The 9430-nt window shown below is 65.0% G+C and overlaps 2 protein-coding genes across 3 annotated transcripts in view; one reads left to right on the top strand and one right to left on the bottom strand.

The window, feature by feature from the left end:
* CHRD (chordin) overlaps positions 1-867 on the bottom strand; it is an 8561-nt gene extending 7694 nt beyond the window's left edge. Inside the window, 3 exon segments of the mRNA XM_039713688.1 lie at positions 1-15; positions 17-130; positions 408-867. The exon segment at positions 1-15 is cut by the window's left edge and continues 145 nt beyond it. Coding sequence (XP_039569622.1) covers positions 1-15; positions 17-130; positions 408-425 — 147 coding nt within the window. The 5' untranslated portion in view covers positions 426-867.
* A 6175-nt stretch (positions 868-7042) lies between these two features.
* On the top strand, positions 7043-9358 carry THPO (thrombopoietin). Of its 2 annotated transcripts, XM_039713693.1 has the most exons (5): positions 7046-7395; positions 8173-8300; positions 8383-8469; positions 8675-8839; positions 8938-9358. In XM_039713693.1, the coding sequence occupies exons 1-5, from the start codon at positions 7356-7358 to the stop codon at positions 9118-9120; spliced, it is 603 nt and encodes a 200-aa protein (XP_039569627.1). In that variant the 5' UTR covers positions 7046-7355; the 3' UTR covers positions 9121-9358. The 2 variants fall into 2 exon arrangements, with proteins under 2 accessions (XP_039569626.1, XP_039569627.1); XM_039713692.1 differs by having other exon boundaries at positions 7043-8300.
* Positions 9359-9430: the final 72 nt, after the last annotated feature.

Genomic DNA, 9430 nt, shown 5'->3' with positions numbered 1-9430 from the left:
GGACCGGGACCGGAGGCGGCGGCGGGGAGGGGGGGCCGGGCGCTGCCGGGCGCTGCCGCCGCCTCTGCCCGGCTGCCGGCTCCGGCTCCGCTTTATAGGCGGCGGCATGGGCAAGCGGGAGCTGCGAGCCCTGTGCAAACAAAGGCCCCGCTAATGAGGCGCAGGCAGCGGCCGGCCGGGGGGGGATGCGCCCCCCGCCGCGCTCCGACCCCCCCACATATCCCCGGGCCCCGGGCCCGCCTGGCACGGGACGTCCTGTCCCGTCCCGTCCTGTGGCACCCGGGGCACGCGGCTGCCCCGCCGGGCACGGGGTACCCCGCACTCGGGATGTCCTGGGGACCCCCCCGTTCATTGCTCCCCCTCTCCCCGGCATGCGGTTCCCCAGAGGGCAGAGCATCCTTACTCACATGCCAGCCCCGGGGCATGGGGAATCCCGAGGAATGGAGGTTGGAACTAGGTGGTGTTTACGGTCCTTTGCAGCCCCGAGCAGTCTGTGATACGATTCTATGATATACCCTCCCTCAGAGCATCGGGCACCCTCGGGTTTTGGGCATCCTGGGGACACCCCCTCCCAATTCACACAGCACCCTCTGGGATATGAGGCACTGTGGAGACAACACCACCACCATCCACACTTCCACGGAGCTTGGGGTGCTCCTGAGCCCTGGACATCCCGGGTATGCCCCCATTCACATTCCCCTCTTCAAGGGTGTGAGCCCCACAGGAGTCTCCCCATCTGGATAAGCCCCCTCGTGAATAAGGCATTTGCAGGGCACACCCGTTCAGATGCCCATCTCCTCAACCTGTGCACAGAGTATCCTGGCATCCCCACAGTCCACCTTCAGCCATGAGCTCTTCCAGGGCTCATTGCTCCCCACTCCTCAGGCATGAGACATCCTGGGGACCACTCCATCCACTCAGTCTGCTCCCAGGCCCTTGGCACCCCAGGACACAGGGCACTGCAAGGCATGTCCATCCGCTGTTCCCCTGCAGCCAGCCCTTCCTGCACCCCTGAGCATGGGCTCCCAAAACAGCCAGCCCCCTCCCCCAGTCCACACTGCTCTCTGCAAAGGCACAACCAACCCCCTCCAGCCTGTGCCTGTGCCTTCCACATTCCTAAACTTCTCCAGCTGCTGCCCACCCTGGGCAGAGCAAGGCTCCAGAATGGCTCCTGCCCACCAGTGACAGGGGCTGCAGGGGAACAGGAGCCCGGATGCCTGGGCTCCCATGTCCAGGGAGGGAAGGGGCATCTGGAGGGGGGATGCTGTGAGAGCAGCACCAGCACCAGCCCCATTCTTCACCCACACCTGGGCAGAGATTGGCAGTGAGTAGACACCATGGAAGTGTTTGGGGAAAGCATCATCCATCTGGGGAAACTGAGGCATGAATTTAGGGGAGGGGGAGCCTGTGGGGAGCGGGTGCACTTTGTGTCACCCATGTCCCTGCTGCCACCCCGGCGAGAGTGGCAGGGAGAGGCTGAGGGGGGTGGGTGCGTGGCAGGCGGGCGCCCGGCAGGGGGAAGGCGGGTGGGGAGGGGAGGAGGGGGAAGCGCGGGGCTGCCAAAATCAACTCCGGGCGGTGCAAACACCCGGCCAGCTGCGCGGTGTAGCTAGGGAAACACGGCACAGCTGGAGCACAACAGGCCCCTGCCTCCCCAGAAAGCTCCTCCTGGGCCTCCCCGCAGCCCAGCGAGCTGCTGGGGGGGCTGCAGCCCACCGCCCTGAGCCCAGAGCCAGAATGAGGTTGCCCATCCCCAGCTTATCCACGGCTGCCCCATCCCGTTCCCTGCCCTGGTCTGGCACGTCCCCATGCAGTGTGACACCTCTCCCGGGGAGGGCAGGGGGACAGGGGGGCTTGGCCTTGCCGGGACCCGGCCCGTGGCAGGAGCTGGCGGCCGGCAGAGAGGAGCAGCTGGGCTTACCCCAGCAGGACACCCCGCTGGCATCACCGGGGCTGGGACACTGCCAGAACCTCGGGCATCCCCCGGGCGTGGCTGGCCCTGACACCCTGCTGCTTGCAAGGGGCAGCGACCATGACTGGCAGCGTGGCACCCCTTGGCCCTGCGCCCTCCCCGCGGTGCCCAGCGGTGTCACTGACCTGTCCCCTCTCCTCTCTCCCGACGTCCTCGCTGGCTAGGGACCCGTGGAGGGCAGGGCAGGGCTGGGCTCGGTGTGGCCGTGCCAGGGTCCCTGCGCGGTGCCCGCTGCGGCACGGCAGCGGCTCTGGGCACGGCGGGGCCGAGCGGGGCTGAGCGGGGAGGAGGCGGGCGATGGCTCCCAGCTGTCTCGCCGATGCCAGGAATCCGGTGCTGGCTCTGTGCACCCAGAGCTCGTCACCGTCTCCTGGCTCGTCTGCGGGACACGGGGGAGAGATGAGGGAAGCTCCCTCCCCTTTCCCGGGGAAAGGAAAGAGAGACAGGGAACCCGCCTGGCTGCAGCCCCGAGGCACGGGGGAATCCGAGGCACGGGGTGGCAGCGTGGGGGAGAGAGGGCTGCAAGGGTGTTGCGGCACTGCCAGCTGGGAGCAGCGTGGCATGCTGGCATGGGGCCTGTCAGGTCAGGAGGGTGCTGGGCATCCCTGCCCAGGGAGGGGGCATGGCCGCTGCAGTGGGGGCACGTGGGCAGGGAGGAAATGGATGCTCCAGCTGTGCCTGGGCTTCCCTTATCCACAGCTGGGCTGCCCCTGGAAATGCCAAGGGGTGCACTCATCAGTAGGCAGAGGTGGCTTGGCAGAGCCTCGGGGGTCCCTGTGCTCTTGGAGAGGGGATGGTGCCAGCCAAGGGCAGCGCTGGGAAAGGGTCCTGGTCCCACCAGCTGCTTCCCAGTGCCCCACATGTGTGTGAGGAGCAGCGCCCTGCACAAAGGCACCTCTGAGGCTGCAGAGCTGGCCTGGCACCGGCACATCCCCACGGGGCTGCCAGCTGCGGGCAGCTGGGGCTGCACTGCGATGGAGACAGCTGGCCATGGGCAGCCTCAAGCCTGGCACCTTCACCCCTCCAACACCTCTTCCCAGGGCACGCCCTGGCTTGTCCCCGCTGGGGGGTGATGGTGCCACGGGGTGTCTCTTGTCCCAGCAAGGTACAGGTGGGGTGCCCCAGTGGTGCCCTACAGAGCAGCCTGTAGTTCTGCGGGGGCTTGGTGGGCCTGTGCCTGCTCTGTGCTGAGGGTCCCATGGAGCATTCCAGAGGATTGTGGTGTGGGGCTGTGCCATGCAGGCCCTCACCCGGGCTCTGCCCCGCGCAGCTCCCATTGTCTGCCCTCATCAGCTGCTGCCTGCTCGCGGCTTTGAACATGAGCCCGGCTCAGGGCGACAGGAAGGAGCCTCTGCTCCCAAGGGATGGGAAACTGCATGCCACGGGCCCCCCTTCTCACAGCCTCACACTGCCTTCTGGGCATCCCAACACTGCCTCCAGGCCCACGCCTGAAGGCAGGAAGGGATGTGGGGCACCCCCTCCCTCCAAAAAGAGCCCCCCTCGACGGCCCCGCCCCGCTGTGGGATGCAGAGAGCAGTCAGCCTCCCCAAAGCTTTGTGCCGAGCGTGGCTTGTGCCGTGTCTAATCCCCCCGGCCTCACACACACGCGGTGGGGTGGGGGGGCTGTCGTAATGGGTGGAAATATCTCATAATTCACGTTGGACACAGGGATTACAGCCATTCCGGCAATATTTGCACAACTGGTAGGCGACTTGCAGGGCTGGGCCATCCCAGATGAAGGCCAGGGGGGTCTGGGGATGGAGGCAGTTTTGGGGGGTGGTAGGTACAGAAGGAGGATGCAGTTTGGGGAGCAACGGAGCCGGGGAAGTTGCTATTTTCTGTCTGTGAACACATGGAATTTATTACAGAGGGTGCATTGCTGACACGGTGGGGATGGCTGGGGCTCTTGCCTTCATCTCCTGCTGTGGTGGCCACGGCTCAGGGAGCAGAATGGAAACCCCAAAACAGCCTCATCAGCCACGCCAAACAGACCCTGGCAGTGCTCCTGAACAAGATACCTGCTCCGAGTGCTCCACCAACCCCACAGAGCTCCCTGCTCACAGGAGCGCCCAAAGGTGCTGGTGTCCCCCTGACCCCAAACGTCCCCTCCTCAAAGGCTTTGCAGAGTGACCCCGGCAGGAGGAAGATGGGGGGCATGTGGGGGCCTTGTTTGGCATGGGGATTAGCAAGCTCCCAGAAGCGATGGTGGTCTCCCCCCTCCCCACCGGACATGCAGGCAAATATTTGTGCCCAGACTTCGCAGGACAGCGAGAAGGAATTTCATTCTTGCGCCCACCTGCGGCTCGGCTGCCTGGCATTAACCCCTTCTCCTCTCCGCGGGATGGAGGCGGAGGGAGGAGGTGCCCTCCCAGCGCACTCCGTGTGCCCCGTTGGAGTGGGAAGCAGGGTGGTAGAGGAGGCACAGTGGAATCGCCCCAGATGCCAGCACAGCCACTGGCACCAGGAGCCCTTGTCCTAGGCAAGGAGGGTTTGCCCATGGACATCCTGTGGGCAGCACCCAGGGCTGTGTGCTGGGCAGCATGTGGCTTGCTGAAAACTGGGAAAGGCAAAGCCCTGCCATCCTCCACCCCCAAGCTGCTGCACCCCGACCAAGGTGCCCCTTGCAGGTCCGTTCAGCCGGCAGCGTGGCTGCTCTCCTGGGACGGCTGTCTGGGAGCAGGCAAGGACCAGGCTGCACGGGGAGCAGGATTTGCCCACGGATGTTTATTGGCAATTTGCATATGTAGCAAAAAGCCCAAAGGGTCCAGGAGGGACCCTGCTCCCGGACGCTGCCCGTGCTCGGGAAGGGCGGCCCGGGGAGAGGGTCCCCCGCTGCCTGGCACCCGCAGAGCCCCGCTGTGCTCCTTTCCCTGGCCCCGGAGCCAGCTGTGTCCTGAGCAAACGGGGCTGTTTGCTCACGCCGGGATTAGCCGCTCTCTTTGTTCCTTTGACTTTCTCTTTCCTTTATGCCAGACCCTTTTATGGGGGCTTCAAAGGGGGCTAGGACCCCCCTCCCTGCCCCTGGAAGGCCAGGTTTGCTTCCCATGCTAGGACTGACATCCTGGGGGTGCCCACCGAGCACATCTGGGTGGCCTGCCCGGACAAGCAGCTGTGCCACCGAACCACAGTCTCCCCCCCACCCCGGAGTATTCCTCCTCTTCCCCCCCCTTCCCTGACTCCAGGCACCTCCTGCTGTCTTCAGCACCTCGGCAAAGTGGGTGCGAACGGCTGTCCCTGCAGCGGGATTCCCAGCACTTTGCACCCTGTAAGGAGAGGTGGGAATCTTGGCACCGGGATCCGGCCAGCTGTGCAGCCCCGCGGCCCCCGCCTGGCTTCCTGTCCCCTGCCAGAGCCCGGGCTGCCTGCCGGAGCCCCCGTGTCCCTCTGGGGTCCCTGCGCCTCACTGCCCCCATCCTCTCTGCCTCTAGAGCACACAACATCCGTGGGATCGGGCTGGGGCCAGAAGCAGGAGTTCTCCCCCACATCCTCCTCTGCCCCCCTGGCATGGGCAGCAAAAGCTGGCATTGCCCTTTCCAGCAGAGGAATACCAGGCTGCCCACGGGCACAGGCTCATGCTGCCTGCCAGCTTCTGGCATTGTTGTAAAAAATATTTTGGAGTGAAGGGACTATTGTGGGCACCTTAGGCTGACCACGGGGGTCCATTAGACCTCCAGTTTCCAGTTGCTCTCAGTTTCCCCTGGTGGGTTTGTTTGCCTAATCAAGAAGGAATGCAGGGCACGGCAGCTCTCCAGCCTGGCATCGCCAATGGCTTTGCACCCGGGGAGGGACAGGGAAAGGACATGGTGGGGGCACGGCAGGGACTGGCATGGGGATGGCGGCGGGCCTGAGGCCAGCGCTGGCAGAGGGGCTGAGGGTGCTGATGGGCGGGATTGCGGGCGTGATGGCCGCTTGTCACGTCCGCAGAAGGGCCACGGCCGTGTGGGGGAAGCCTGGAGGTGTTTGACCCCGGTGCTCACGGGTCCATCGCTGCCAGACGTGCCCGGGCAAGCCGGGGCTGCCAGTCTCGTCCCTGCAGTGGTGGCACCCGCTGGGACCCATCCAGGCACCCTCAAGGTGGGCTCTTGTGGCTGAGCAGGGCAGGTGGAGCAGGGCACGGGTGTTTACTTTAACTGCTGTCACCCGGCCAGGCGCTGCCGGGAACCGCTGTCCCCGGGGACAGGGGTGGGAACGTGCGAGAGTGTGCGAGAGCCGGGGTGTGAGAAGGAAACCGCGCTGCAGGGAGACAGGAGCGAGAGGATGTGTGCTGGGAGGGGGTGTTCCCCAAGGGAAGCCTTGGGGGCTGCCGGGGTGGAGGGTTATCTGAGCACAGGCCCGGCCTGTGCCAGGGAAGTGCACGTGTGTACACGTGGGTTTGAGGGTGCACGTGGCGGTGTGTGCCTGTGAGCGGTATGGGGACACACACACGTACACACGGGCATGGGGATGTGCACCCCCTGCCAGAGTGACCAGCGAGAGCTGCCTTTGCCAGGGAATGTCACAGCCATGCCAGGGAATGTCACAGCCATGCCAGGGCATGGTGCTGAACAGGCCCTGGTGCTTCTCCTGCTCAGGGAGGGGGCATCTGTGGGTGCCTCACTCAGCCCACTCCCAACCAACACCCCTGCTGAAACAGCCCTGGGGCCATGCACTAGCCATGCCCCCTGTGATCCATAGCCCTCCCCAGCCCAGAGGGATGCCATGAACCACAGCCATCCCCGGGATCTCCAGCTCCCTGCCTCACCTCTGGTGGATGCAGGGGTGAGAGCATGCCTCTGTGTGAGGGTCAGCAGGGATGGGGTCTATCTGGATGAAGATCCCCATGGATGAAGTCAACCCCTGGGAAAGGGTCACCAGGATTATGGTCCACCTCTGGGGTGGCTTTTGTACCTGGCTGCCACAGCCAGGAGCAGGACTTCATTAGGGCTGACGTTCCCGGGGCTGTCCAGTGCAGGATCACTGACACCATCTCTTCTCCAGGTACCAGGGCCACCGTCTACCCCTGGACAGGCCCAGCTGAGGCGCTGACGACTGACTGCCGAGCGCTCGGGCCTGGGGCCAGGTGAGCAGCCACGGAGGGCGCCCAGGGACGCCCTTCCCGTGCCCCGAGCCAAGGGAGGAAGCGGCCGGAGGCAGGAAGCCTTCCCCCGGGCCCGGGGCCCCCGCTGCGATCTTGCTGGAAGGTCAGCGGCGACACAACAGGAAATCGTGCTGCTCGGCTGGGCGGCCAGGCCGGAGGCGCGGAGCCGCGCCGTGCTGTCCCGGGGCCGCCGCGGCCGCCGGCCCTCCGTCCCGGCCGGGCGGCTCGCGGGGAGCCCGCGCCACCGCTGCCCTCCATGGAAGGGGGACGGGAGCCAGGCAGCAGCCGCTGGGCCCAGGGCGGGAGATGCAGGGCCGAAGCCCCCAGCCGAGCATGGAGCTGAACAGTGAGTGCGTGGCTAAAAGGGGGGACTGGGTGCGCAGGAGGGGCTGTGGGCACTGTGGCCCCACAGCCAGAGCATCCCCTGCACGATGAACCCCACAGCTGGGCACCAAACCCCAGGGGTGGCTCTGGGCTAGTTGGACCTGGCCAGTGCCAGCATGTGAGGGCAGCCAAGCATCTCTCCATGCCTGCTGTAGGTAAACAGGCTGCACTGAGGGTTTTTGGTGCAGTGCCAGGGCAGGCAGCGAGGCAGGCAGGAGGCTGCAAAGAGGGTACGGAGAAGCTGGCAGGGTGGGCAGCTGCTGGGCACAGCAGCACTGGGGAAGGCAGTGCGGCAGGGGAGCGCTCAGCCAGGGCAGCGGCCAGGAGCAGATGTTCCCTGTGGGACACTGCAGGCTGGGATTCCCCGAAGTGCACATGACGCCTGGAACTGCTCTTGGCAGGGATCCGGAGGGCTGGCCCTGGTCTGCACAGGGAGTACAGCCCTGCTTCCTTGCCTGGAGCACGGCCAGAAAACCTGGCAGACGAGGTTGTGCGGCCTCTTGGCACACTCTGCTGTCACGGTAACCCCGGCTCTCCCCCGTGAGCAGCGGCACCCCTCGCTGGCTGGCTGGAGAGCAGCACCGGGCCCTCCTCAGCCACTCGCACCCACCCTGCACCCCCCCGCGGGGCCACCGAGACCACCAAAGGGCTGGGCACAGGACTTGCCGCTGCAGGGGCTCTGGGCTGGCACTGCCCATGGAGGCTGGCACGGTGCACAAGACAACCCCATCTCCTCCAGGACTGCTCCTCCTCACATCCTTCCTCCTGCATGTGAAAGAGGACCGTGCCAGCCCAGCGCGGCTGGTCTGTGACAACAGGCTTATCCAGAAGTACATCGTGGAGGCCAAGGACATGGAAAAGAGAGTGGTGAGGATACAGTCCCCACAAAACCCAAAACCAGGGACTTGCACAGTTCCTGGCACCTCACCTTGACATCTCTCCTCACTAGGGCCAGTGCCAGGCCCTGCCTGCACTCAGGTGCCCTGCAGTGCTGCCCTTGGTGGACTTCACCTTCCAGCAGTGGAAATCCAAATCGGTGAGAGGGGCTGGGAGGAGGGTGCTGGCACTGGTGTGCTAACAGGACTGGAGAAGGAACCTTGGGTTGGCACAAGCACCAGAAATGCTCAACAAGATGCTTGTAGGCATATCTGGTGGCACAGGGAGGGTAGAGGACTCCATCCAGACCTAAGGTGAGCACAGAAAGCAACGAGGCCCTGGGGGGTCCCTGTCTGCTCCCCCAGAACGAGACCAAGCGGCGGGAGATCCTGTGTGACCTGGCCCTGCTGGTGGGCGCCGCAGCAGGGGCCCAGGGCCAGGTGAGCGACGAGTGCGGGGCCAGGCAGCTGAGCCAGCTTTACCGACACGCCAACTCCTTCCTCCTGCTCCTGCAGACCTTCAGCTGGGAGGTGAGACCTCCCCACATGAGCCAGCCCACCCCGGCACAGGTGCCAGCTGGGCTGGCACGGGTGAAACGGTGTTTGTCACCCCTCTGTCCCACTCTCAGGCAGGACACTGGGAGCCGAGCTGCTCCCCACACTCCACGGAGCAGACCCACATCTCCAGCATTTTCCTCACCTACCGGCAGCTGGTACAGGGCAAGCTGCGCTTCTTCTTCTACGACCTGGCCAAGGTCTTGTGCAAGCAAGGACAGGGGGACAGCAGAGACCCTCCATGTGGGGCCCAGTGAGGCTGCACACGGGGTTCAACCACAAAGCAATGCTGGAGCAATCCTGCAGGACACTAAGCTGTGCTCTGGGTGCCCAGGAAGATGCCCACAGGGAAAGGGTTGGCACCTGTTCCTCAGGTCTTCAGAACTGTGCAGCACAAGAAGGCAAACAGTGACAGTCATGTGCCAGCAGGCACAGGCCCTGCTCCCATCCGGGCAGGCACCTCTACTGTGAATGCTTTTTGATTAAAGAGCTATTTTTCTAAAGAGTTGTGTGTGTCCTTGTGCCTGGGCCCGGGGCAGAAGCCAGCTCCTCTGGGACATGCTCCCA

Source organism: Passer montanus, unplaced genomic scaffold (assembly GCF_014805655.1).
Source record: "Passer montanus isolate IOZ18808 unplaced genomic scaffold, ASM1480565v1 scaffold29, whole genome shotgun sequence".
Lineage (NCBI taxonomy): Eukaryota > Metazoa > Chordata > Aves > Passeriformes > Passeridae > Passer > Passer montanus.
This window is presented reverse-complemented; position numbering and strand designations above follow the sequence as displayed.

Bases quoted from the DNA above. Each gene is read 5' to 3' on its own strand.
- THPO (XM_039713692.1), top strand. From the start codon at position 8,130: ATGGAGGCTGGCACGGTGCACAAGACAACCCCATCTCCTCCAGGACTG. The intron at 8,301-8,382 runs GTGAGGATACAG...TCTCCTCACTAG, and splicing joins AGGACATGGAAAAGAGAGTG to GGCCAGTGCCAGGCCCTGCC. The intron at 8,840-8,937 runs GTGAGACCTCCC...TCCCACTCTCAG, and splicing joins TGCAGACCTTCAGCTGGGAG to GCAGGACACTGGGAGCCGAG.